The 27,949-nt window shown below is 46.7% G+C and overlaps 2 protein-coding genes and 1 long non-coding RNA gene across 7 annotated transcripts; all 3 read left to right on the top strand.

The window, feature by feature from the left end:
• The first annotated feature begins 18 nt into the window (after positions 1-18).
• On the top strand, positions 19-27,904 carry LOC102076855 (interleukin-25). 5 transcript variants are annotated; one of them, XM_005447809.4, is made up of 5 exons: positions 19-483; positions 562-782; positions 2,194-2,404; positions 24,097-24,221; positions 25,439-27,904. In XM_005447809.4, exons 1-4 carry the CDS (start codon positions 376-378, stop codon positions 24,211-24,213), a joined length of 657 nt encoding a protein of 218 aa, XP_005447866.2. In that variant the 5' UTR covers positions 19-375; the 3' UTR covers positions 24,214-24,221; positions 25,439-27,904. The 5 variants fall into 5 exon arrangements, with proteins under 5 accessions (XP_005447866.2, XP_025764234.1, XP_025764231.1 ...); XM_025908449.1 differs by having other exon boundaries at positions 24-782; positions 24,097-24,215; XM_025908446.1 differs by having other exon boundaries at positions 24-782.
• LOC112847253 (uncharacterized) lies at positions 6,485-8,160 on the top strand. Its single transcript, XM_025908454.1, has 2 exons — positions 6,485-6,613; positions 6,816-8,160. The coding sequence occupies exon 2, from the start codon at positions 7,250-7,252 to the stop codon at positions 8,141-8,143; it is 894 nt and encodes a 297-aa protein (XP_025764239.1). The 5' UTR covers positions 6,485-6,613; positions 6,816-7,249; the 3' UTR covers positions 8,144-8,160.
• LOC109202899 (uncharacterized) lies at positions 14,764-15,368 on the top strand. The gene is made up of 3 exons (XR_002062881.2): positions 14,764-14,777; positions 14,980-15,042; positions 15,350-15,368. It is a non-coding gene; the product is annotated as an uncharacterized LOC109202899 (long non-coding RNA).
• Positions 27,905-27,949: the final 45 nt, after the last annotated feature.

Here is a 27,949-nt window from a genome sequence, read left to right as displayed (position 1 = left end):
TTTATTTTTTAATTCCTCATGTGTTTTTATTTCACATTTATATTTTACAGGATAATACAGGTGTTTCACGGCACAGTGCTGACTTGAACCTTGGACCGTTTAATTAGGGTGACCATGTTTTGATCAGAATGACAATATTCACGTTTCAGGCGATAAAACCTTTTTCTGTAAAACATAAACATCTGTCTCTACCTTTAAAAAAGCAACAAACCAACAATGAAACATGTGAAATGTTTAAAATGAGCTCACAGCGGAGTTTATTAGAGGTACGATGCTGTCTGCTCCCGGTCACAAACACAGCGCGCAGCCAGCAGAGGGGCGGGGCCGCACGCGGACTGTTTCTCATGAGGAAATGTTGATATTGAGGAGATCCCCATGGCAACGAGGCAGCCGCAGGAGCTACTGTATTTAAAGCAGCTTCAATGGAGCGGCCGCCAGTCTCAGCCGTCCGAAGTCAAGATGGTCGCGAGCTTCCTGCAGTTGGTAAATCACATCACACTAGCGCCCCGGGCTCGCGGGCAGCTCTATCTGACTCTCACGCGTGTTTCTGCCACTTTGCAGATCTCTCTGCTGATCCTCCACGAGCTCCGCGCCTCCGCCGCCAAGTCCACGTGTCTCACCGCCGAGGTGGTGGAGGCCCGCGAGCGAAAGTTTAACGCCAGTCAGAAGAAGCTCAACCTTCAGCCCGACGCCCGCGAGCACCAGAACCGGACCACCTGCGTACAGGCTGCCCGAGAAATGCACGAGCTCAACGGCCGCGCGCTGTCTCCGTGGTGTTACTAGTAAGTATGGAACCCGCAGAGGGACAAAAACGCTCATTCTCTCACTCATTACTGTTTGGAATGAAAGTTTGAATGTTTTTAATAGAGATGGGTATTGTCGCTAATTTCTATAATCGATTCTACTGAATTTTGACTCAGACAGTCAGAAATATTCTAATTCTTATTTTTTTATATATCTATGTATAAAAACAAAGCTGACACTTGTGAGACTTTATCAGAGGTGTGAGCATCACAGCAGATGCGTTTGTGTCAAAGTAACTGAGGATAAAACAGAAAAACATGAAGGAGATTTACCTGTTCTGGCTTTTTCTAACAGATAACCTTAAAAATATTCTGCAGTCAATCAAAAATGGAAGACAACCACGAATCAGCGTCTGAACATTACCTGATGCTGCTGAAGTTACAGAGGTTTGATTAGAGACACAGCTAAGAGTTTTGCAGTTTGGCGTCATTTTAAAAAGTTTACATTTCTGCACTGAACAGCAGAAATGGGGCTTTTTGTTGGAGGCTGACAGCACTGAACACACAGGTAGACTGGTTCGTAATAAACAGCGAATAATGCAGAAAACAGAGATTTGAGATGGGAAACTGTTCTTGAAGTACACTTAGAGAGACAGAGCTGTGCAGGAAGTGAGATTTTATCGTGGTGGAAGCAAAACAGTCAAAGTAAGAGAGAAACAATGACGATGTTTTACAAATGCAAAGCGCAGCTTGGATCTTTTTTTTGCTGATGATTCAGTGAATTTTGGTCAGAGACTGACAAAAACTGATTCAGGATTTAATGAATCGATATCGCGTTATTCTGGCTAAAATCGATTTGAATTGGAACATATTTAATAATTCCTTATTTATTTACCAACATGGTATACATCATGCTTTGGTTCAGCAGCAGGTATGGTGGATGTTTTTGACAGTAAGTAAGATTTCATCAGAGTGACGGCCTGTGGAGGAAGCTGCACAGATGTCTGTTGGCGTACAGTGCTCTGTAGCGCCTTCTAGAGGGCAGGAGTGGGAACAGGTTTGGTCCAGGGTGTGATGGTCTGCAGTGGCGTTGCCTGCCTGTTTCCTGATTCTAGATTTGTACAAGTCCTGAATGGAGGGCACGTCAGCAGCAGTGATTTTCTGTGCAGTCCTGACTTTCCGGTGTAGTCTGTTCTCGCCCTGTGTGGTGGCTGATCCAAAGTTTGGATGTGCAGAGAGCAGGCTGGATTATTGCAGAGTAGAAATGGATGGACAGCTCCTGAGCTGGTTCAGGAAGTTCAACCTGGAACCAGCGAGCAGATGAAAGCTACCAGCTTTAATATTAAACGAGCTTTGATTTGAGAAGCCGCGTATTGTCCTGACTGAATCTGCTGTGTGTTCACTGTCTCCTGCACGTGTTGAGGTCTTTTCTGTCTGCCTGTGTCTCCAGCATAGACCGAAACGACAGCAGGCAACCACGCGACATCAGCTTTGCCAAGTGCCTTTGTAAGGGATGCATCATCGACGGGCACGAAGTGAACGACTACAACTCTGTGGAGGTTTGGGCTCCGATGTTGGTCCTCATAAAGACCGAGTGTAAGGACGCAAACACGTATCGAGTCCAGAAGATGCGTATCGAAGTCCCGGTGGGCTGCACTTGTGTAAGGCCCAAAATTACTAAGTGATCTCAGAAACTAGTTTTACTCACACTGAAGGCCATTTTATAGCTGTGCAGCACCTTCACTTACACTGTAAGAATATTTATCACAGCTTTCTGCCTGCATGTGAAAATGTTTTCTGTAAGTAGGACCTTCTGTCAGCCAGAGGGTAGATTTCTGTCCTAAAGCTGCCAGTCCACACCACAATATCTCAGCAACTATCCAGGCCCGTTTGGCCTGGAGAGTTAAGAGAAACTAACTGTGATCGGACATTCGGGAGTCTTAATCATAAACAGGACCAACACTAAACCGCAGACAGACTCAGAGGCTTCACGTCCTCAAAGAGCCTCAGACCTTTCCTATCGTTTGCTAACAGAACATTATTACAGCTGCTGTGCTGCTTTGTGCAAATACATATCGAGCTTATTTAATATAGCACTTTATCTCCAACTACCTGTAACTTTCCTTCCTCATTCGGACGTTACTTGCAAGTGAAAACTGGTGGTGATTTCTTTTTGTTGAACCTCCTAAGACCCTCGCATTTTGGGTCGTCTTGACCAAAATACTAAATTGTGCTGTACAAGGGCCTGATATCCACTTCCAAGGACATTATACTGCCGCTGTTCTATCGAAATTTAAAATGAATGTCCTCATATGTGGATCTAATTTTTCTCAGAAACAAAAATCAGGTAAAAAAACAAAAAAAAAACCAGGTAATTCTTCGTTTTTACATTCATCAGGTCCCAATCAGCCCAAATAGCAAAGAGAAATTAAAAATGCATGCCATGACAGAGTTTGGGTCTTAGGAGGTTAAAATTGAGTTGTGATGAAGACGGATCCATCATCTGTCTGAACATCAGTCTGCTCTGTAGAGTTTAATGAGTGACTTAAATCAGGCAGGACTGCAGTCAGTCAGGCTTTTTGATTATTTCTCAGAATAACTGAACTCGTCTGAAAGCAGCAGGTTTCCACCTTTCAGTAACCGTCCAACCAACAGACCAGAAACTCCAAAGAAAGTGAGATTCTTCCCATGGGTTTTTTTAAATGAAAAAAGTCTCTTTTTCCTCACACGGTTAAAACTGTGAGACCTGCAGGTTTACCTCTGAAGCACAGAGACTTCACCAAAGACACGAGGATGTGCTTTCACACTTTACTATTTATTTTGTTGTCTTTTATTTTATTTTTTGAGTAGTTTGCACATGCAGATTAATGTGAAATACCACTAAAGCAGAGTGCCGCTGTAGCTTCACTTGATGCCAGAGCGGCTGGAAGCTCGGCGTGAACAGAAGATGAATAGTTCAACATTTGGGCAAATTTGAGGCCAGGAGACGTTAGCTTAGCTGAGCACGAAGCCTCGAGTTTTAATGTAACGATGAGTCCAAGGAAACATTTTAGTATGTTTAATTTACCAAAAAAGAAGCAGAGAGAGGAGCTGATAAAAATGAGCCGTCAGTCAGCTGATCGACTGTTTGACGGTCAGTAACAGCACCATGTAAATGCACTGAGTTTACTAAGGAAGAGTCCACAATTACTGTCAGGACTTCAAATAAATATGTTTTTAATGTGACTAATGTTAGTTGTCAGATGGATGCAGAGCAGTAAAAAGCTGGTGAGGTCTCTGACCTGCAGCAGAGTAAAAGTCAGGATGCTCGAGCTCAGAACAAGTGGGTGAAAATCCTCTAAAGTTCACTTGATGCGGTTTGGATCCTGGCAGAAACGCTGTGAGCGTTTATAGAGACGGACCTTTTTCTGCTCAGCTAAGCAAACAGCTTCATGGCTCCACATTTAGCAGAACGATGTGAGAGCAGTCCGACCCCCTCAAACTGTGAATGAATCAAATGTTAAACTATGCAAAACAGGACAGTATTGGGCACGTGCACATTATGTAGGAACTGCACATGAATTAGCTTTAAAGAGACTAAAAAGTAATGAACGTGTGAAGAGAGGAGAATGAATGTGAAGAAGTGTTTTTGTGAGTTTCACTATATTTCTTTGAGATATTGTTCATGTTCTTATTTATCCGTATTTTCGTTGTGAGGTAATAATGCAGATTTGATCCCTTTGAAGAGATTTTTAAGCTGTTTTTGTCAAACTGTCAGTTTCTGCTGGATAAAGGTGTAAAGCAGGGGTGTCAGACTCATTTTGCATTGTGGCCACATACAGCCCACTCTATGTGAAAGTGCCCTTTCTGTCAGTGTAAAGAAGCTTAAATACATATTTAATCCCTGACATGTGTTCATATAAGAGCAAGAAGGGCAGTCTGCACAGGACAGCTCAGTTTTTCTACGTGATAAATAAATGCAGCTGCAGGAAAGAAAGAAATCTGTCAGCGTGACTCTTTGGGCTTAAATGTAAGACAAATGTTCTGAGAGCTCATTCCTCACACTGTAATTATAAAGCACCAAGTTTTTGTTAATTCACAGAAAACTTTTACTGTAGTCTCATTATTAAAAAAACTTTTCTGCCATTAAACTGATTTTCTATTATTTTATTTCTGTGTTATAATATGAATGTGGATGGTGGAGGTCTTTATCAGTAAGAAAAGCTGTAAACTTATGGAAATACAGTTAAAAGGGCAAAATTGATGCCTTCCTTCACTTGTTCCACCGGCCGAATTAGAGTCTTTGCTGGGCTACTTTTGGCCCCCTGAGCCTCGTGTTTGACACCCCTGATATAAAGACACCTGTGAACTTTAAAATGTGAATGGATGCCTTAATGTGGTCTAAATGTACCATCAGAGCTTTGTTTTTATTTCTGTAGAGAGTTCAGTGATAATGTGAAGGAGTTCTGTGCTGATGTGAAGTCATGTCTCTCTTCAGTCTGTTAGATTTATTTAATTTAAAACTGTGAAAGCCTCCCTGACTCCTGTGCGGCTGCTCGTCTCACCTCAAAACAGTTCAACATATCCTTAAAAGAACACTTTATTTTACTATTTAACTATCAATAAACAAGTTTCCTTCTATGATTTGTCCAGTCGTGTCTTTTCTGTAACTAATCACAAGCATCTACGTACAGCAGTTTCTTTTCTCTGTCATGTGGGGGCGCCGTGGTAACAGCATGACCAACTTTGGACTCTTTAGCTTGAGACACCAGAAAATCTTGCTTCTTAGCCTGTATAGAAATCCAACACAGAGCGTCACTGAGCTGCCAACGTGACAACGTGTGGTGGCTCGAACGCCTCCTGCTGGAGAACTTACCATCATCGAATCAACTAAACATGCTGCTGCACACCTGACACTCTGGTCCACCTGATCAAAACTCAATCAGAGGGTGACTAACATTCCTACACCTGATAGTACAAGGTTCATATCAAGCTATTTCCTGTTACCATGGTAATCACATACAGTCAAAGATCCCTAGCTGGCATAAAACTTCCAACTAGCAGAGCTACCATCAGTGGCGACCCATGAAAGTAGCCTTATGACCATGGCGATTACATGGCATTGCACTGTTATTAGCTGTGTCCAAATTCATAGGCTGCATCCTCCCCCGGACCACAAAGGCCAGGTCCTCCGAAGGCTGGGTAGGCTGGAACTGCGAGGCTATGAAATGGGACGGTCTGGCCTTCAGATTTGTGTCACTGCTGTCTCAGTAGAGTTTCATAAACTCAGCCGTCCGCTCCTTGCTTCCTCAGTATAACAGGACACTGGAGTAAATTCTCGACCGTCTCACATTTCTGTTTAATCAGTTTCCTGTTTGACGTTTATTCAGCTAAACTAGAACTTTAATCTCAGCCAAACTGATTTACTCACGAACAAATACAACACTGAAAAAAGCCAAACAATAACATTTTTAAGTTATCTGAGTGACTTATACATATATATAGATATATCTATATATATATCTCTCTCTATATAGATATATCTCTCTCTACATATAGATATATCTATCTATATATATAGATATATATAGATATATATCTATAAAAACACCCAGCACTCCCCTGCGGGCGGTTTATCCTTCAAGCTTGGGTCCTCTACCAGAGGCCTGGGAGCTTGAGGGTCCTGCGCATGTAGCTGGGATATAATATACTGAGTGTGAACATTCTCAAAACTGTATTGTATATAGTTTTTTTATTGTGTAAATTTAATTTTTGTAAAACTAAGGTTCCACATGTCACTGTTGAAGTGAGGCATTAATCAGTGTGACACCACTTGTAAACATGCTGCATGTGTGGGGGTTCCCAGCCAGTGCTGCATGGACTCCACACTGGTGAGGCACACTCTCTGTAGCTCCTCTCCCTGTATTAAATTATACGTTTAAATTTGGTGTATTTTTCTCTAATAAGTATTAGTTCTTTTGGCTTAAAGCTCCCAAAGTGTTTTTGATTACTTTGAACGAGGAAAATAGTAATTGGAACTGCCTTTTATCTGTTACACCATCCGTTTATGTGTTCCTTACTTGTGCTAAACAGGGATGAGCAGAGGCGTGCTGTAGCTGTGTGACACTGATTTTGCTGCTCCACTTTGTATTTTAGTGCTGCATGGACTCCACACTGAAATAAATCCAGTTTCCAGCCAGTCTGTGTCTGTCGTCACAACGCAGTCAACCGTTCGAAATCTGCTACATAAAAGTGGTGCCGTGACCCGGATCCATCTGATCAGCCGCTGCCGATCGCTGAGGTTGAGCTGGACACTTCTGACACCTGCGATATCAGCCAAATTATCTTGTGGATCCTTTTGAAAAAAATCCTCAGTGTTTTGTTAGTAGACATTTCTCCCAGATACATGTGTTAGAGTTTAACTGGGCTACATTTACATGTGTTGTATTTTCCTGGGTGATAAGCACTTTCGTATTTTTCCTGTTTCCAATTGTTTTTGTAGTTATTGTTAATTTCCTGTGAGTAACATGACTGGTAGGGGCCAAGGCTCCTTTAACCTTTTCACACCAGTTGCTGGGAGAGGTTGGAGACTGTCTGGGGCAGATGAAGTTAGGGACAGGTCCATAATGTCTCATGATGAGCCATCAGAATCAGATGACATTACTCAAAATAATGCTCATGGGCGCCAGTTTTCAACCCCTGCTTTGAGTGATGACAGCACACACAAGGAGCTACGTGAGCTTATTGGTGAGCTGGGGACTCAGATAGGTGAATCAATCGCTAGTCGGTTATTATCCAGTCAAGTCCCGCTTGGTCCAAACCAGACAGCTCCAACCGAGTCTCCCAAAGTTAAGGGCCCTGATACCACTCTCGACTTCTCCAAAATGAACCTAGTGGTCAGGCAAGATATCAAAGACCCACCTATGTACCGAGGTGATGACGCAGATAAGTACTCTGTTCATGAGTGGATAGATATGATGGAAGTGTATTTGCAGAAGAGAGGTTTGTCTGGAGCCATGCAAGTGGATGAAATCTTGAACCATCTCCTCGGCAGAGCTAAAAACATTGTTAGGGTGGGTTTGAAAAGCAACTCATCTTCTGGTGCGGTGACCAACCCTGAGACCATCTATGCCATACTCAGGCGTTATTTTAGTGAGAGCCCTGGTTCTTGTCAACCATTGGCTGACTTCTATGCCACCCAACCAGGTGCAAAAGAAACACCAGTAGACTATTGGGTGAGACTTAATATCGCAGCTGAAGCAGCTGATAGGCACTTACAGCGCCAGGGAGGCAAAATGGAGAACATGGAGGCAGAAATAGCCATGATGTTTATCAGAAACTGTCCTGATCCCAGCCTCGCCTGTGTCTTCAAATGTAAGCCCATTAGTAAGCAGAGATGGGCAGTAACGCGTTACTTGTAACGCGTTACTGTAATCTGATTACTTTTTTCAAGTAACGAGTAATGTAAGGGATTACTATTGCAAAAACGGTAATTAGATTACCGTTACTTTCACGTAGGAACGCTGCGTTACTGCGTTACTAAAACCGTGATTTTTTGCGAGAACGTCTCATGACAGTGACGTAAGCGAGTGCGACGTTCGTGACAACAGCTGTCTGCAGATCATAATATATCGAGTGCGGGACAGAGTGTAGCATGCAGCGTTTAAAGCGTGGAAGTACTGACCTTATTTTGAGTTTGAGTCCATAAAAAGTGACAAAAACATTAGTGTCCGTTGTGCGTGGGAAGAAAACTTCTTTTTACAGCGAAAAAACCCCTAAACTTCCAAGCAAGCACCGAGTGTACTACGACGTAACGTGAAATTCACAGAGAAACTCGCGGATTCTTCCACTGACTGCTGCAGCACACCTGCACCAGGGTAAACCTCCGCCTACCCCAGTCCTGCTTTACAGGTGAAAATAGAGCAACAGGACCGCTAGTCTTTGATTTTATTTATTTTCTGCTGTGTTTTACTTGCATCTATTTGAAAGAGTGAGTGTAAACACAAAAAAATATTTTATTTTATGTGCTGGAATGTGCAGAAAATAGGTTTAAATGTTAAACAAATTTCTTCCAGTCAGAGAATGTTGCATATAATTTAATTTTTGCTTGATGCATAAAGTTAAAAGATTAAAACTAATAAAACAAGTTTTAAAAAGAGACGTTTCCATTTGATTACATTTTGTATGATGAATTATGCAGAAAAAGTAGAATTGGGCTGAAAGATCTATCGCTTTATCACCTATTCAGGTTGTAAATCGTGTTTTTAAAAAGTAACTAAGTAACTAAGTAATTGATTACTTTTGAAAATAAGTAATCAGTAAAGTAACGGGATTACTTTTTGGGGGAAGTAATCAGTAATTAGTAACTGATTACTTTTTTCAAGTAACTTGACCAACACTGTTAGTAAGTGGTCAGTAATGGAAGTTCAGGAAGCCATTGATGAACATCAAAGAGAGTGCCATGTAAAAAAGAAGAGTCTGAGCTCTGCCAGACCACATCCCCTCCTAGTGGCCACTGCAACAACCACAAGTGAATCACCTGAATTTGAACTGAACCATGCCCAAGTAGGTACAGTAAAGTGTTCCCAAGATAACCCGGTTAAGACCACTGGAGTTGTCGCTTCAGATTCAAGTGCTCTAGACCGCGTGCTCAGTATGCTAGAGAGGGTGCTAGAGCGCACTAACCAGCCTGCCCCTCCCGTAATCAAACCACAGCCTCCGGTCTCAGCCAGGTTCCCTTCATGCCAGGTTTGTGGTAATAGCTCACACTCTACACGCACTCACTGCATGAGAGAAAGGAGATGTCTAGGTTGTCTGGAGGTTGGGCATCAGAGAAAAGACTGCCCCAGAGCAACTGAGCCCATTACTCAACAAAGCAGTCCCCAGGGAAACTAGGATGCTTGCACTTGAGAGGGGACAGTGTGAGCGAGGAGTGTGAGACCCTCAATCCCAGTGATGACATACAGACTGTATATAAAGAAAGCCTGAAGTGTGCTCCACCTGGTACTGTTGTACTTTCCCAGAACATAGTAAGACTTGATGAAGCAGACAGCCTGTTTTACACGAATGCATTGGTGAATGATAAAGTCTCTTTGCAGGCTCTTCTTGATACAGGTTCCATGGCGTGTACTTTGAGCGAAGAGGCGGAGCAAGAATTAAAGAGCGCTGGGGTTGCACTGGAATTAAGCGACATTCGCACTGACATTATGCTAGTGGGCTGTGGTGGAGTTCAGGTTAAACCCAAATGTATATGTGAGCTGAAGATGGAGGTTTATGATTGCACATTCAGTGTGCCCGCTCTAGTGGTCCCTGGTCAGAAAGATCAGTTAATTTTGGGGACAAATGTCATCAAACACCTTCTCAGACACTTCAGGCTGTCTCCCCATTTTTGGCAAGTCCTGAGTAAAGCCGAATCAGCAGAAGCACCCGAGATAGTGCAGTTTCTGAATATGCTGTCTGGCATTAATAGGTGGAGGGGTGACAAAATGCCAGATGTCATTGGCACTGTCAAACTAGCTCAGGCAGTGACTCTATTCCCCAAGCAAGAACACCTTGTATGGGGCAGACTGCCAGCATCATCACCCCTCTCTGAGGGCAGTGCCATTCTGATTGAACCACCAAAATCTCAGACTCATAAGAAAGGTGTCATTGTCTGCAGAACTGTGGTTTCTATGAGTGGCGATAGGTGGGTCCCTGTTCGAATCCTGAACACCTGCGATAAACCTATCACACTGAGACGAAACACTAAGGTGGCGGATGCCTCCACTTGTGTAGCTGTTGAAGATCTTGAAGTGGCCTCTGATCAAAATCCAGGTGAGACACTTAAAGTCCAGAGCCAGACAGTGTGTAGCGACACACATAGTAGCTCTCCCTCCTGCTCTAGCTTTCGTGACAGCCTGCAGAAGGTGGGGTTGGAAGATTTAGATCTGGACTCTTGTGAAGTCTCAGACCACTGGAAGGCACAGGTACTACAACTGATCCACAGATATGAGGATGTTTTTTCCAAGAGTAAACTAGACTGTGGGCTGGCAAAGGATTTTGTCCATCGCATCCACCTGTCTGATGACCGGCCATTCAGACTTCCCTATTGACGCGTCCCTCCAGGGCAGTATCACAAGTTGCGACAGGTGCTCACAGAGATGGAGGAGCGTGAACTGATCCGCAAATCCAACAGTGAGTGGGCGTCTCCACTGGTACTGGTATGGAAAAAGAATGGAGATCTCAGAATATGCGTGGACTACCGCTGGTTGAATGCACGCACAATCAAGGATGCCCATCCTTTGCCCCACCAGTCAGACTGTCTGGCAGCCCTGGGAGGTAATGCAATTTTCAGTGCCATGGATCTCACCTCTGGTTTCTACAATATTGTGATGGCAGAGGAGGATAAAAAACTAACGGCATTTACAACACCTATGGGGCTCTACGAGTTTAACAGACTCCCCCAAGGCCTGTGCAACAGTCCGGCAAGCTTCATGCGTCTCATGATGGGCATATTTGGTGACCAGAACTTCCTAACCCTGCTGTGCTACTTGGACGATTTGCTTGTTTATGCACCCAGTGAAGCAGAGGCTCTCAGGAGGTTAGAGATTGTGTTTAGCAGACTACGTGCTCACGGACTGAAGCTAGCTCCTAAAAAATGTCATCTGTTTAGGAGGAGTGTGAGATTTCTGGGTCATGTTGTGACTGAAGGAGGGGTTTCGACTGATCCTGACAAGGTTAAGGCGATCACTGCTATTTCAGAGGCTGACCTCATGATGGAGGATGGGGTTACGCCATCTCAGAAGAAGATAAAGTCATTTTTGGGCATGGTAATGTATTACCAGCATTTCATACAAGACTGTTCTAAGATTGCCAGGCCCCTTTTCACCCTGACTGCTGCTCCTAAAGGAAAAAAAGTAAACGCTCGAGGTGCTGCTTCTTTCCGGAGGCTCAGCCCAAGTGACTGGAGAAAGGAACATGTTGACTCGTTTGAACACCTGAAGGCTGCACTCCTTGGCTCCGTTGTGCTTGCTCACCCTGATTTCAACAAACCATTTATCTTGTCAACAGACGCTTCACAAGACGGTTTGGGTGCTGTGTTGTCACAGGTCCAAGAGGGCGAGAGTAAAGCACGTCCTGTTGCATTTGCCAGCAAGGCCCTCACCCGTGCACAGAGAAACTATCCCGCCCATCGTCTTGAGTTTCTGGCACTAAAGTGGTCTGTCTGTGACAAATTTAGCCACTGGCTGAAGGGGCATAGCTTTACAGTCTGGACAGACAATAACCCTCTAACATATATTCTCACAAAGCCTAAGCTTGATGCATGTGAACAAAGGTGGGTGTCAAAGTTGTCCCCCTACAATTTCAGCATCAAGTATATTCCTGGCAGTAAAAATGTCGTTGCAGATGCACTGAGCAGGCAGCCGTTCATTCATAACTGTGTTAGTCAGAGACTCATGAGTGAACCCTATGCAACTCTGTTAGAGGAGTCACAACAAGTCAAGGAAATCTCAGTTCAGGATGCATTCAGGCTCAGTGCCAACCACCAAAGTGTTGAGTGTTTAGCCCCTGCAGAGAGTCTAGGATGTTGTTCCCTGACTAATGATGAAGTTTCCGCAGTTTTCACAGGTCACACTGAGTGGGACCAAGGTCCAAAACAGAGAGCAATCTCCTGGTTGTCTCAAGAGCTAGATCGGCTTCCCTCACTAGGCCAGAACACCTTGTCTGCCTTCTCACTTCAGGAGCTACAGGAGGAGCAGAGAGCAGATGTGGCACTGTCTCAAGTCATTCCGTTTGTCATACGTGGTCGGCGCCCATCACGTAGAGAAAGAGCTCACCTGTCACATAAAGTGCAAAAGACAATGAAACAGTGGGAGAAATTGAAAATGCTGGATGGTATTCTGTACAGAGTGAGTAAAGACCTGCTCACTGGCAAAAAACGCCATCAATATGTGACTCCATCCACATTAATCAGTCAAGTCCTGTCAGGTGTCCATGATGATGCTGGCCATCAGGGTCAGAACTCTGTATCTAGCTAGGCAGAGATTTTTCTGGATCAACATGGAGCATGACATCCGTGAGCATGTCAAGTGCTGTAAACGTTGTGTTATCAGTAAGACACTTGAACCTGAAGGAAGGGCCCCTCTAGAAAGTATTAAAACTACCAGTCCTCTTGTCCGCAGAAGATCACAAAGGCAAGAGTGTGGATGTTTTAGTAGTGACTGATCACTTCACCAAGATGGCCCATGCTTTCCAGTGTTCAGATCAGACGGCAAAACAAGTTGCGCGTCAGTTGTGGGACAGATATTTTTGCGTCTATGGCTTCCCTCAAAGGATCCATTCAGATCAGGGTGCCAGTTTTGAGAGTGAGTTGATTCAAGAGTTGCTGCAGGTAGCTGGAGTGCAAAAGTCAAGAACGACACCTTATCACCCTATGGGTAATGGTCACACTGAAAGGTTTAACAGAACCTTGGGAAATATGATCAGAGCCTTACCTCCAAGGGAGAAACACAAGTGGCCTCAAATGCTACAGACATTGACTTTTATCTACAACTGTACTGCTCATGAGTCCACTGGCTATGCACCGTTCTTCCTAATGTACGGGCGTGTCCCCAGGTTACCAGTGGATGTCATGTTCCACAATGTTGCAAGGGACAATGATGTAGCAGATTATGACAGTTATGTAAAAAGAATGAGAGATGACCTCAGAGAAGCACTCACACTGGCTCAAACTCACACCGGAATCAGTCAGCAGCGTCAAACAGACCTGTATAACAAAAAGCAGAAAGGTGCTGACATTGAGGAAGGGGATCGTGTTCTTTTGGCAAACAAGGGCGAGCGGGGGCCGTAGGAAGTTAGCTGATAGATGGGAGTCGACCATCTACACTGTGGTCTCCAAGAACCCCACATGCCATACGTATCGCATCAGGAATACCAAGAGTGGACAGGAGAAAGTTGTCCATAGGAACTTGCTCTTGCAAGCTAATTTCCTGCCCATTGAATCTGAGGGTGAACCAGAGATGTCTTTTGCCAGTGAATCAGAACTCGGCCAGGAGCAGAGTCAATCTGATGGAGAATCTCCTGTTGCTGATTCTGAGGTTGACTGTACTGAACGCACAGCCCACTGGGTAGCTAAGATGGCAGATGATTGTGCCCCAGCCCTTAGAGGACCCCAAGAGAGTGACAGTGTTGGGGACAGTATCTGTGCGCAGTTTGATGATGAGGAGCATCAGGACAGTCACAGTGTTGACAATGAAGTAGCAGCTTACCTTGAAGTAGATGATGACAATGGCAGCAGGATTTGCGCTACCCTAGTTGAGGAAAGAGCACCACCGAGTACAAGTTATCCTGAAAGTCAGCCAGCCAGTGAGGTTGGGAGCCTCAAGAAACCTGGCAGTGTGCCCCAAAGTAAAGCAGTGGGTGAGATCAGAACGAGAGTGGGCCGAATGGTGAAGCCTGTGAATAGGCTGATCCAAAACATGACACAAAGGAATCTACAAACAGGCAATGTGGTCAGCAGCTTTGCCAAGAATCTATTTCTGTGAGGACTACTTGTTACATATATTAGGTGATCTTCATGTTGGATGTTAACATTTATTTTGAGATTGTTTCAAGCTCAGGGTAATATTCATTACATAGTAGCTGTCATTGTATTGTTTGTTCAAGATAGTGTATAAGGCACTTTCTCTTGCGAGTAAACATTAGGGGGTCTGGCCAGCTTTCTTTTGTTTACTCTCCCCATGAGTTGGGAGACACATTTGTTGCATGTATCGCCGGGTAGTAAATTTGCGGATCACTGACAGTTACAAATTGTTATTTGCAATGCTCAGTTGCTCACCCTTACCTAATGAGTTTTGAGAAGTTCAGGGGGAAGTATGTAGCTGGGATATAATATACTGAGTGTGAACATTCTCAAAACTGTATTGTATATAGTTTTTTTATTGTGTAAATTTAATTTTTGTAAAACTAAGGTTCCACATGTCACTGTTGAAGTGAGGCATTAATCAGTGTGACACCACTTGTAAACATGCTGCATGTGTGGGGGTTCCCAGCCAGTGCTGCATGGACTCCACACTGGTGAGGCACACTCTCTGTAGCTCCTCTCCCTGTATTAAATTATACGTTTAAATTTGGTGTATTTTTCTTTAATAAGTATTAGTTCTTTTGGCTTAAAGCTCCCAAAGTGTTTTTGATTACTTTGAACGAGGAAAATAGTAATTGGAACTGCCTTTTATCTGTTACACCATCCGTTTATGTGTTCCTTACTTGTGCTAAACAGGGATGAGCAGAGGCGTGCTGTTGCTGTGTGACACTGATTTTGCTGCTCCACTTTGTATTTTAGGTATGTGTAAATGTATAGTTTTTGTTTTCTGTGTATAATGAGTTCATGATCTGAGGCTGCACACTGAATCGCATTTTCAGCCATGTTGGTAAAAGTTAAAGTTGTTTGAATATGTATTGTGTATTTGATCCATCTTAGTGGGAATTTGAATATTATAAGTTATTATTAGTGGCCTATTTTTGACTGCACCTTGCTTCATCTTTGTCTCTGTTTTACCCCACTATAACGTTTGATTTAAATGTGGCTGTTGAGAAAAACCACACCGTTGTTTTGATAGATTGTATTTTCTTTTATATATTGTAAGCAGTGCTGCATGGACTCCACACTGGGATGAGCAGAGGCGTGCTGTAGCTGTGTGACACTGATTTTGCTGCTCCACTTTGTATTTTAGTGCTGCATGGACTCCACACTGAAATAAATCCAGTTTCCAGCCAGTCTGTGTCTGTCGTCACAACGCAGTCAACCGTTCGAAATCTGCTACACGCAGTATCTTAGCTGTTCCCAGGACTGCGCTCTTCTGGACAGAGATCTCCGATGTTGTTCCCGGGATCTGCTGGAGCCACTTGCCTAGCTTGGGAGTCACCGCACCTAGTGCTCCGATTACCACGGGGACCACCGTTACCTTCACCCTCCACATCCTCTCGAGCTCTTCTCTGAGCCCTTGGTATTTCTCCAGCTTCTCGTGTTCCTTCTTCCTGATATTGCTGTCATTCGGAACCGCTACATCGATCACTACGGCCGTCTTCTCCTGTTTGTCTACCACAACTATGTCCGGTTGGTTAGCCACCACCATTTTGTCCGTCTGCATCTGGAAGTCCCACAGGATCTTAGCTCTGTCATTCTCCACCACCCTTGGGGGCATCTCCCATTTTGACCTCGGGACTTCCAGGTTATACTCAGCACAGATGTTCCTGTACACTATGCCGGCCACTTGGTTATGGCGTTCCATGTATGCCTTGCCTGCTAGCATCTTGCACCCTGCTGTTATGTGCTGGATTGTCTCTGGGGCATCTTTACACAGCCTGCACCTGGGGTCTTGCCTGGTGTGATAGACCCCAGCCTCTATGGATCTTGTGCTCAGAGCTTGTTCTTGTGCTGCCATGATTAGTGCCTCTGTGCTGTCTTTCAGTCCAGCTTTGTCCAGCCACTGGTAGGATTTCTGGATATCAGCCACCTTGTCACGGCGAGTGAGATGAGCCGTGTGGAAAATAAGGAAGGATCCAAATGCAGGCACTTGTACAGGTAATAGGGTGGTTTATTAAACACAAAAGAAAAGGACAAAACAGCAAACGGAGAACTGAACTATACTGGGTAAACTAAACTACAGAGCCTGAACAAGAGCACAAACCTGAACACAAATAGCAGAAGACGGAATGATGGAAGACGGCAGGGAGACACACAGATGACGCAGGGTGGATACACAGACGGACCAGCAACAACAATGACTAAAGACGTGACTTAAATACACACAGAGAAACACAGGGAGATTACACACAGGTGGTGGACACAGCTGGGAGTAATTAACAAGACGAGACAGAGGTAAAACTGAACACACTCACATGAGACGCAGACCTTCACAATAAAACAGGAAACAAGAACACTACACAAAGACGCAGACCCGACACTGAGAGACACATGGAAAATGACACATGGAACCTGAACTAAACTAAACGTGAGATACAACTAAGAACCATTCCTTAAACACAAATAAACAGAAACATGAAACTAATAGACATCATAATCATCACCACAACAAGAGAACAATAAAACAATCCCAGATGCAAAATAAACCAAAGCATAATAAACTCAAAATACTGGGTCCAACGGACCCAGAACCGTGACAGTACCCCCCCTCTAAGGGCTGGCTCCCGACAGCCCTAAACGAAAAACCACAACAAAGCACCAGACCAGGGCGGGTGGAGGGGGTCAAGGACGGAGGGAAAGAAACCAAACAAAAAACAAGGAGCAAGACAGTTCAAAAACACAAGAAAACAGTCCCAAAGCACAGGAAAATACAAAAACCAAAGCTCAACAAGAGTCCATAAACAGTTCAGGAGGTCGACCCGGGGGTCGGCCACACAGGAGCCAAAACAGGTCAGGGGGCCGGCCGTGCGGACGGCAATGGCGGCGACGGGAAAACAGTTCTGGAGGCCGACCGTGCACACGGCAGCGGCGGCGACGGGCAAACAGTTCCGGAGGCCGACCGTGCACACGGCAGCGGCGGTGGAGCAGGCAAAACCATTCGGGAGGCCAGCCACGTGGAAGGCGGGGGCGGCCACTGAGCAGATCCGGAGGTCGGCTGCGATGCCAGCAGCGGCGACGATCCCTCTCAGGAGGCCGGCCTCGACGGCCATGACGCCAACTTAGAGGCCCGGAAAACGGCCGGCAGAGGGGAGGCGGAACAGGACGAGCTGGGTTCCATGACGGCGTGGCAACCGCAGGGCCAGACGATGGCGGAGCAGAAGGGGTGGATGAAGACACAGAGGCCGGGCCAGGCGTGGACGAGGCAGGGCCAGGCGTGGACGAGGCAGGGCCAGGCGTGGACGAGGCAGGGCCAGGCGTGGACGAGGCAGGGCCAGGCGTGGACGAGTCTGACGAGGCAGGGCCAGGCGTGGACGAGTCTGACGAGGCAGGGCCAGGCGTGGACGAGTCTGACGAGGCAGGGCCAGGCGTGGACGAGTCTGACGAGGCAGGGCCAGGCGAAGGCAGAGCAGAAGCGGAACCTGACGGCAGCGAGACGGCTGCGGAACCTGACGGCAGCGAGACGGCTGCGGAACCTGACGGCAGCGAGACGGCTGCGGAACCTGACAGCAGCGAGACGGCTGCGGAACCTGACGGCAGCGAGACGGCTGCAGGCGATGATGCTGCAGGCGATGATGCTGCAGGCGTGGATAAAGCTGCAGGCGATGATGCTGCAGGCGTGGATGAAGCTGCAGGCGATGATGCTGCAGGCGTGGATGAAGCTGCGGGCGATGATGCTGCAGGCGTGGATGAAGCTGCGGCTGCAGGCGTGGATGAAGCTGCGGCTGCAGGCGTGGATGAAGACACGGAGGCCGGACCTGACGGCAGCGAGACGGCTGCGGAACCTGACGGCAGCGGGACGGCTGCGGGACCTGACGGCAGCGGGACGGCTGCGGGACCTGACGGCAGCGGGACGGCTGCGGGACCTGACGGCAGCGGGACGGCTGCGGGACCTGACGGCAGCGGGACGGCCGCGGAACCTGACGGCAGCGGGACGGCCGCGGAACCTGACGGCAGCGGGACGGCTGCAGGCGTGGATGAAGCTGCAGGCGTGGATGAAGCTGCGGCTGCGGATGAAGCTGCGGCTGCGGATGAAGCTGCGGCTGCGGATGAAGCTGCGGCTGCGGATGAAGCTGCGGCTGCAGGCGGAGATGATGATGCTGCAGGCGGAGATGTAGATGTCGTGGGGGATGATTTAGCCGGTGATGGCTGAACAGCCCTCCCCGGACCGCCAGCAGACGGGAGGATGTGCTGTCTGGGTCCTCCAGGACCCTCAGCTAACGAGGTGTGGTGCTGGACGGGCTCCTCGGACCCACCAGCTGACGACACAGGAGGCTGGACGGGCGACTCGGGCCCTCCAGCAGACGACACTTGAGGCTGGCTGGGCTCCTCCGAACCCCCAGCTGACGACACTTGAAGCTGGCTGGGCTCCTCCGAACCCCCAGCTGACGACACTTGAGGCTGGCTGGGTTCTCCCGAACCCCCAGCCGACGACACTTGAAGCTGGCTGGGCTCCTCCGAACCCCCAGCTGACGAGGCAGGATGCTGTCTGGGTTCACCTGAACCCCCAGCAGACGGAACTTGAAGCTGGCTGGGCTCTCCCGAACCCCCAGCAGACGAAACTTGAAGCTGGCTGGGCTCTCCCGAACCCCCAGCAGACGAAACTTGAGGCTGGACGGGCTCCTCAGGCCCTCCAGCCGACGAGGCAGGATGCTGGCTGGGTTCTCCCAAACCCCCAGCTAACGAAACTTGAGGCTGGACGGGCGACTCGGGCCCTCCAGCGGAAACAGACACTGAGGCAGCAGGTACGCAGACCTCTGCCGGTGTGGACACTGGCTGGAACTGAGCAGCACAGTGGCTAGACTCAGGCAGCAACAGTGGGATGCAGTCCTCAGAGGGCTGAAAGTGTTCCCCAATACACTCAGCAGAGGACGGAGGCGGACGGGTGAACTCACTTGAGCTCTCAGGGGGCGCTGAGAGCCGAGACTGCTCTGGTGAGTTCCCCAGTGAAACTGCTGGCGCTGGCGTCTTGACCTCTAGGGGTCCAGAGTCAGCTGGTGAGTGACACCCAGCCTCTGGGGAGGCCCTAGAGGGAGCAACTGTCACAGAGGTGGCCAGCTTAAGGGAACCAGCTAAAGTTTGTATGAAGTGTGTTCCCTGCTCGTAACGAGACGGTGAGGATGGTGACTGAATGAGTGAGTGAGCAGACAGATGAACAAGTGGCGGCTGAGCTATAGGCAGCGGAGCGACTACAGACTGACCTACAGGTAGCGGAGACGACTGTAGTGAAGGCGTAATAGGTGGTGGAGAGGCCAACAGAACTGAGGGCAGCTGGCCTGCTGACTGAACTGAGGGCAGCTGGCCTGCTGACTGAACTGAGGGCAGCTGGCCTGCTGACTGAACTGAGGGCAGCTGGCCTGCTGACTGAACTGAGGGCAGCTGGCCTGCTGACTGAACTGAGGGCAGCTGGCCTGCTGACTGAACTGAGGGCAGCTGGCCTGCTGACTGAACTGCGGGCAGCTGGCCTGCTGACTGAACTGCGGGCAGCTGGCCTGCTGACTGAACTGCGGGCAGCTGGGCTGCTGACTGAACTGCGGGCAGCTGGGCTGCTGACTGAACTGCGGGCAGCTGGCCTGCTGACTGAACTGCGGGCAGCTGGGCTGCGGACTGAACTGCGGGCAGCTGGGCTGCTGACTGAACTGCGGGCAGCTGGGCTGCTGACTGAACTGCGGGCAGTGTTACGGGCCGGGCATTTAACTGGGATGGAAGTGAGGATGGGACAACGGAGCGGACACGGTCATAAACTCGGAACGAGGGTTCAGAACAGGCAGTCTTAGAAACTGCGGCCATAGGTGAGATTGAGGAATCATTGTTATCTTCAGTCGAAACACAAAAAATTGCCCCAGAAACAACAGTCACAGAGTGTGACGCAGCAGAAAAAGTGTCCCTTTTACTCACCACAGCCGGCTGCTTACATGTCCCGACATCCGGCTGTGGGGTGCTGCGCCGGCGGCGCGAATGTCGCTTCCTCCTTGGAGACCGCTCCGACGGGCCGGGAAACTCCTCGTCCGGCGGGTCAGACGGCACGTCCTCCATTGAAGCGAGTGGGCGAGCGGTAGCGGCGGGAGGGTGAAGGTGAAGCTCGTGAAGAAGAAAATCCTGTACGAGCGGGTGCAGTGAGTCCAATAACCAGGGGTAACCGGAAATAAGCTGTTGTAGCTTGTCCTCCACAGCATAGAGAAACGCTTCTCCCTCATGCTTTAGCCACAGATCGATTAATTTTGTAGCTGAGTCCGTTATGAGCCCTCGAAGCTCCGGGGGTGGGGTGAATGCCGCTGGATCCATGGCTGGCTGGTCCGTACTGTCACGGCGAGTGAGATGAGCCGTGTGGAAAATAAGGAAGGATCCAAATGCAGGCACTTGTACAGGTAATAGGGTGGTTTATTAAACACAAAAGAAAAGGACAAAACAGCAAACGGAGAACTGAACTATACTGGGTAAACTAAACTACAGAGCCTGAACAAGAGCACAAACCTGAACACAAATAGCAGAAGACGGAATGATGGAAGACGGCAGGGAGACACACAGATGACGCAGGGTGGATACACAGACGGACCAGCAACAACAATGACTAAAGACGTGACTTAAATACACACAGAGAAACACAGGGAGATTACACACAGGTGGTGGACACAGCTGGGAGTAATTAACAAGACGAGACAGAGGTAAAACTGAACACACTCACATGAGACGCAGACCTTCACAATAAAACAGGAAACAAGAACACTACACAAAGACGCAGACCCGACACTGAGAGACACATGGAAAATGACACATGGAACCTGAACTAAACTAAACGTGAGATACAACTAAGAACCATTCCTTAAACACAAATAAACAGAAACATGAAACTAATAGACATCATAATCATCACCACAACAAGAGAACAATAAAACAATCCCAGATGCAAAATAAACCAAAGCATAATAAACTCAAAATACTGGGTCCAACGGACCCAGAACCGTGACACACCTCCTCTATCTGCCGGTGGTACATACCGTGCAGGGGCCTGTCCTTCCATGATGGTTCCTCGCCTTCCTCCTCTTTCTTGGGTTTCTGCTGCCTGAGGTATTCACTGAGCACGCTGTCAGTTGGGGCCATCTTCCGAATGTATTCTTGGATGTTCGTTGTCTCATCCTGGACTGTGGTGCTGACACTCACCAGTCCCCAGCCCCCTTCCTTCCGCTTAGCGTACAGCCTCAGGGTGCTGGACTTGGGGTGAAACCCTCCATGCATGGTAAGGAGCTTTCTTGTCTTGATGTCAGTGGCTTCTATCTCCTCCTTTGGCCAGCCTATTACCCCAGCAGGGTACCTGATCACGGGCAGGGCGTAGGTGTTGATGGCCCGGATCTTGTTCTTACCGTTCAGCTGACTCCTCAGGACTTGCCTGACCCTCTGCAGGTACTTGGTGGTTGCAGCCTTTCTAGCGGCCTCTTCATGGTTCCCATTCGCCTGCGGGATACCCAGGTACTTGTAACTGTCCTCTATGTCTGCAATGTTGCCTTCTGGTAGTTCAATCCCCTCAGTTCTGACTACCTTCCCTCTCTTTGTTACCATCCGACTACACTTCTCCAGTCCGAACGACATTCCAATGTCATTGCTGTATAGCCTGGTAGTGTGGATCAGTGAATCGATGTCTCGTTCACTCTTGGCATACAGCTTGATGTCATCCATGTACAGGAGGTGGCTGACAACTGCTCCGTTTCGTAGTCGGTTAATGATCTCACTGAGGGGGTTCAGGCCTATGCAGAACAGCAGTGGGGACAGAGCATCTCCTTGGTAGATCCCGCACTTGATGGTGACTTGTGCTATGGGCTTGGAGTTGGCCTCTAGTGTTGTACGCCACATCCCCATTGAGTTCCTGATGAAGGCTCTTAGGGTCCTGTTGATCTTGTACAATTCTAGGCATTCCAGTATCCAGCTGTGGGGCATTGAGTCATAGGCCTTCTTGTAATCAATCCAGGCAGTGCACAGGTTGGTCAGTCTGGTCTTGCAGTCTCGGCTGACTGTTCTGTCTACCAGTAGCTGGTGTTTTGCGCCTCTGGTATTCTTGCCAATCCCTTTCTGTGCCCCGCTCATGTATTGACCCATGTGCCTGTTCATCTTAGCCGATATGATGCCTGACAGGAGCTTCCATGTAGTACTGAGGCAGGTAATTGGTCGGTAGTTGGATGGGACCGGTCCCTTCTTGGGGTCCTTGGGGATCAGGACCGTCCGACCTTCGGTTAGCCATTCCGGGTGTCTCTCGTTAACTAGCAGCTGGTTCATTTGTGCTGCCAGATGCTCGTGGAGTGCAGTCAGCTTCTTCAGCCAGTAGGCGTGAACCATGTCGGGCCCTGGTGCTGTCCAACTCTTCATACTGGAGACCCTTTCTTGGATATCTGCCACTGTGATGGTTACTGGACCCTGTTCAGGGAGGTTGCTATGGTCTGCCCTCAGATCCACTAGCCACTGAGCATTGCCGTTATGGGTTGCGTCCTTCTCCCATATGCTCTTCCAGTATTGCTCCGTCTCCAGCCTTGGTGGTGCTGTTCTCTTATTGTTCCCTTGCCACTGAGAGTACACCTTTGCTGGTTCTGTGGAGAACAGCTGGTTTATTCTCCTGCCTTCTATCTCTCTGGTGTACCTCCTCAAGCGGCTGGCCAAGGCTGTGAGCCGGAGGATTCTTCCTGTTAAAAGGGAGTTTTTCCTTCCCACTGTCGCCAAAGTGCTTGCTCATAGGGGGTCATATAATTGTTGGGTTTTTCTCTGTACATATTACTGTAGGGTCTACCGTACAATATAAAGCGCTCTGAGGCGACTGTTGCTGTGTATAAATAAAACTGAATTGAATTGAATCAAAATACTTTAGAATTTGCAGAAGGAAGTAACAAAAAGTCACTTTAAAAATAACAGGGTGACATATTCGAGTCAGTTAACAGTTATTCCTGCTTTCATCTCAGCAGCTGCAGCGCAGGACTCACCCCTCACTTTAAATTGTCAACGAACTGAAGGTGGAAACTTTTTTTTCTACACCCGTCACTAAATAAAGATCACAGACCTCACTTGTGCTGAAATCCAGTTCCCCTACACAGGTCAAACACAGTTCAACATGATTTATGTAGCAGGAGAGGCAAACAAGTCGTATCTTTTGAGAGGCGCGGGGCAAAGAGGGGAAACGGGACTCTGTCTTGTTTGTGGAGGTTCTGCATGCCTGCACATGTATTCCACGCAGGGGTCAAAGGGTTAATGATATAAAACAGGATGTAAGCGAACGAAAGCTGAATCTTGGTATAAAACAAAGTAATGCACAGAATCCATCTGTAAAGGCAGACACTGCAAACTAGTTTAGGCTGGGAATGCTTTGGAGTCTGTGAAAACAGAGAAAAGGCGCTCACTGCCCTTCAGCCGCGCCTGCAGCAAAGGGAAGATATATCAGTTTGTCACCTCATGGTTTGCAGTTTTTATTTAAAAAATAAAAAACAGATTTCCCATGCATGAAAGGAACTGCAGATATTCAAAAGTCTGTTCAGCTCATTTCTATATCTGTACTTTCATAGTTTCATAGTCCAGCCTCTCAGTTCATCCTTTTGTTTGACCAGTTCGAGCTCCTCCCCTGTAACTTTCCACCAGGCGTCTTCATCAGAGGACAAACAAGCCTCGGCTCTGTGCTGCAAACAGACAAATTTCAGGCCAAACTGAACCCAGTTTTTAATTCACGCTTGTCCACATCTGCTCCGCTCTGAGGACAAACTTTCTGTTTCTGTGTTTTAGAAGAGAAAACGACAGGAGTCGGTGTGGATCTACCAGCTTCACGCTGAGATGAGATCAGCCTTTGTCTTCTCTGAACTTTCTGGCTCACTTTACTCATCAGAACCCCAAAAAGGATAAAGGTACAGGTAGGAAGGCAATTTCTATCAATTTGTTTTGTTTCCAACCAACTACTTGCATTTATTTGTAGTACAATTATTAATATTAATTGACCTTTAAGTATTTGTAGGTAAATATAATTACAGATCACATAAACTGAAACTAATTACTGGGGAACTCTGCCCTTAGTCATGGGTGGTACGATAAAATATGGCCAGTTTCTTTCTGAAACACCTTCCGAAAGAAATGAATGGTGGTTTCAGACTTTTGCACTTACTCGACTAAGAGTACTGGTGTAGTATTTCTTACAGCGGGTTGTAAGTGCCTTTATTTCAGTAAATCTGCATCCTTTACTTCCTTCTTTCTCTTCTCTGAATCGGAAACCGCGTCGAATGTTCTGAATTAGTTTCATGCTGCTGTCATCAGACTGCCTGAGTTTGTAATGGACAAGTTTAAGGCTTCAGTTGAGCGTGCTCACAGAAAGCTTCATTCTCTGCAACGTGCTGTCTGCGTTTGATAAGATATGCTTTGCATGTTTGTACTGTACTGTACTGTTATTTCACCTTTTTCCAAAGGTATTAAAACACACAAAGACACAATAATAATAATAATAAGTAGGAAGTTCCTATAATTTTGTCACTTTGTTCATAATCTGGTCTTTGGAGAGATCTGCTTCTTGGAAAGAAAAGCCACTGGACTTCTTTAAGTTTCATTCGAGAAGCTTCTTTGCTGTAAAACTTAATGGTGGAGAGTCCCTGGTATTTAAACTCTACTGGGAGTTCTCCTTAAGAGGGTCGTTGACCCGTTGATCACGTGTGTGGGGGTCACTGTCAGCAGTGGTTTTGGGTGAAACCTTGCCTCACTCTGTCATGTGACTAATTGAAATCAGATGACACCAAAAAGTGGGCATTAAGGCGTCTGGGAAGGATCTCAAAACTGGATTATAGATGTCAGACAGTCAGTGTCGTAAGCCCCGCCCTCTGTCTAAAGAGGGTCGTTCACTCCATCTGTCTTCTCTGTCCAAAATGTGAATATTGGCATCCTTGAAAGAGTGACCTTTGCCTTTAGATGCAGCTGTACACACATATTAGTCATAATGATGTCATAATATATCAGGCATGATGAAAGTTTTCTGCATGTTAATTGGTCATTTTATACGATGGGAGTTACAGGTTAACTGTGCCAATCTAAACATCAGGAGTGTGTTTCCAAAACTGATCAACATTTATTCTGTTTCTGTGATCAGAGAAACACCTGGAGTGTTAATCAGTCTTCCCTGCACACCGGGAGTGATCATCATGGGGTCCAACAGCTCAAAGCGTCTGAGGCAGAAAACATTTGAAGGTCCCAAAAGACCAGAACAGCGAAAGGAATTTCCTTCAGCTGTGACACTGGTACAACCTCACCCGAGTGAGGAGAAGTTATTCAAGGAGCTGCAACACGTGGGGCTAAACTATGACTGGCTCCTTCAGGGGCACCAAAGTCCTGAAGCTGAAAAAGTACTACAACCGCCGCCAAATATTCCACAAGTTAAAACGCAAGAGGAAAAAGGCACGCAAACAGACAGGGGAAGTCTTCTGAAAGAGTCGCCTGTCGCGACCAGGTCTACGGCAGAAAAGGAGAGCAGCGGCAGAGAACTTGTGGATGGCATAAAGGCTGTATGGACCCCAGGCGAGCTCTACGGTCTTTTAAGAGATGCTCCTGACCCCATCAAAACACCCAGCGACTTCCACAGGTGGCTGCGTTTCACCTGCATGGTGTATCAGCCGTCTCCTGCTGAGCTCAAAAAGTTGCTGAAGTTAGTTTATAACCACAAGTGGGAAAACGTGAAGGAACATTTTGACTGGCCAGGAGTGGATGGCGAGGCCAGGTGGCGACGCACTTGTGATATGACAGCATGGCTCGACACACAGTGCGCCACCTCGATTAAAAACGCAGCCTGGAATGACCCTGAATTTGTGCCCCCTTGGATGATTCTTCAGAAACCTGGAGAGTCGGTGGCAGATTTCACTGAACGTTTCCACCGACTGTGGAATTCCACTATGAGTGAAGCAAATGTTTTTATGTTTAATCTTTACCTTGTAAATAAGTTGCAGCCTCACGTGGCGAAGCTTTTGAAGGATCATGTTGAGTGGGAAACTTTTACTTTTTCCAAGATCAAATTTATTTTAGAAAACATGGAATTAAAGGGCATGTTTAACTCAAAACATCAGCCATCTGTAACTCATCCGGGAGACTGGAGATCAGATCTGTTGGCACTGCCAGAGCCACCTCGAAGCAGCCAGACACACAGGAATAAGAGAAAAGATCGCTGCTTTTACTGCAGCAAGTTTGGACACTGGGCCAGGGAGTGCAGAGCCCGACGTCAGGAGTACTCACTCGAGTACAGTTCACAATGGATTGTACTCGAGTGAGCAACTGAGCTGAACTGAAAAAAGTAACACACAAAGATCTCATTTTCATACAAACATGTCACTAGGGTAGCTTTGTATGATTGACAGTTCAAAATAATCCTCATGGACTGACCACATTATAAAGTTAGCTTTGAGTGAGAGAGGAGCTCAAACAGCTTCTCCTAAACTGGACCCCTGCACCGTGTTTGTGCTGTTGGAGCCTTGTGGAGCATTTTTAATGACATCATGTGACCAATAATATGGCTGCTGTGAGGTCACTGTACTAACAGACCGTCCAAGGAGGCGGAGCTCCAGTTTGAAACTTTAGTAAACGGATGCAATTTGGCAATCAAACAAAGAGTGCTGGATGATACCTCAGCACACTCCTGGTACAAACAAACAATGACTGTGAAAAGAATAATGATGAAGCTTGAAGCTGAAAACAAAGGGTGACATCACAGTCGCTACATCCAGGTTTACTGGGTTTAGGATTTCTGCATCAAGGTCCAGCAGAAGGTAAAGAAGGATTATTTTTAATAGTGACTCATGCAAAGCTGCTCTAGGCTGAAATAATAAAAATATGAAATGATCTGAATAGGTCCATCTCAAGTTCACTTAAGGAAGCACAGGAGCATTTCAGGCAGTGTTTTTAGTTTGACTTCAGTCGAATAAAATATATTTGAAGGCCTAGTTTCAGTTCACTGTGATTGTGAGAGCTCACTGCTGTATTTCACATCCGACTGTGACCTGCAGTGAAACGCTGCAGAACAGATTTTGGAGAGATTTTCTCATTTGGAAAACAAAAAGTCAAGGACAGAACGCTGTCCTTGACAAAATACAGCTGCAGATCACAATGTTCTACAAATAAGAGAAGCAGTGACAGCTCGGTGAGTCTCAATCCTGCTCAGCTGCAGCTCCTGAAAGTGCTCGTCGTCAGATTTCTAAATCTTTCATTTTGTCTTGAATATTTTTGTAGTTTTGGTGGTTTAAACTGGAAAATGAATTTCTGCTTTGCACCATAATCAGAAATCTTTTACACTTTTTGATGTTTTAAATTCTTTTGATAGCTGACTCTGACTTTTGATGTTTTCTTTTTTGTCGTATCCTATTATTTCATATTTTTGGTCTCATTATTTCTCATTCTTAACTTTGATTATTATATTGAATGGCTGGTGCTCTTGTCTGAGATAGACTGTGTTATCAGCTGATTAGTATGAGGCTTTTGCTTATGGATGGTGTATTGTACTTTTAATCTGCACTGAAGCTTTAATTACATGTATGCTCACATTTTTCATTTGCAATAAAATCACTGAAAAGGCTGGCTGTTTCACCTCGTTCACATTCATTCATGTGGCAAAATTTAA

Source organism: Oreochromis niloticus, linkage group LG1 (genome assembly GCF_001858045.2).
Source record: "Oreochromis niloticus isolate F11D_XX linkage group LG1, O_niloticus_UMD_NMBU, whole genome shotgun sequence".
Lineage (NCBI taxonomy): Eukaryota > Metazoa > Chordata > Actinopteri > Cichliformes > Cichlidae > Oreochromis > Oreochromis niloticus.
The sequence above is the reverse complement of the archived record's forward strand: the minus strand, read 5'-3'. Positions and strand labels throughout refer to the sequence as shown.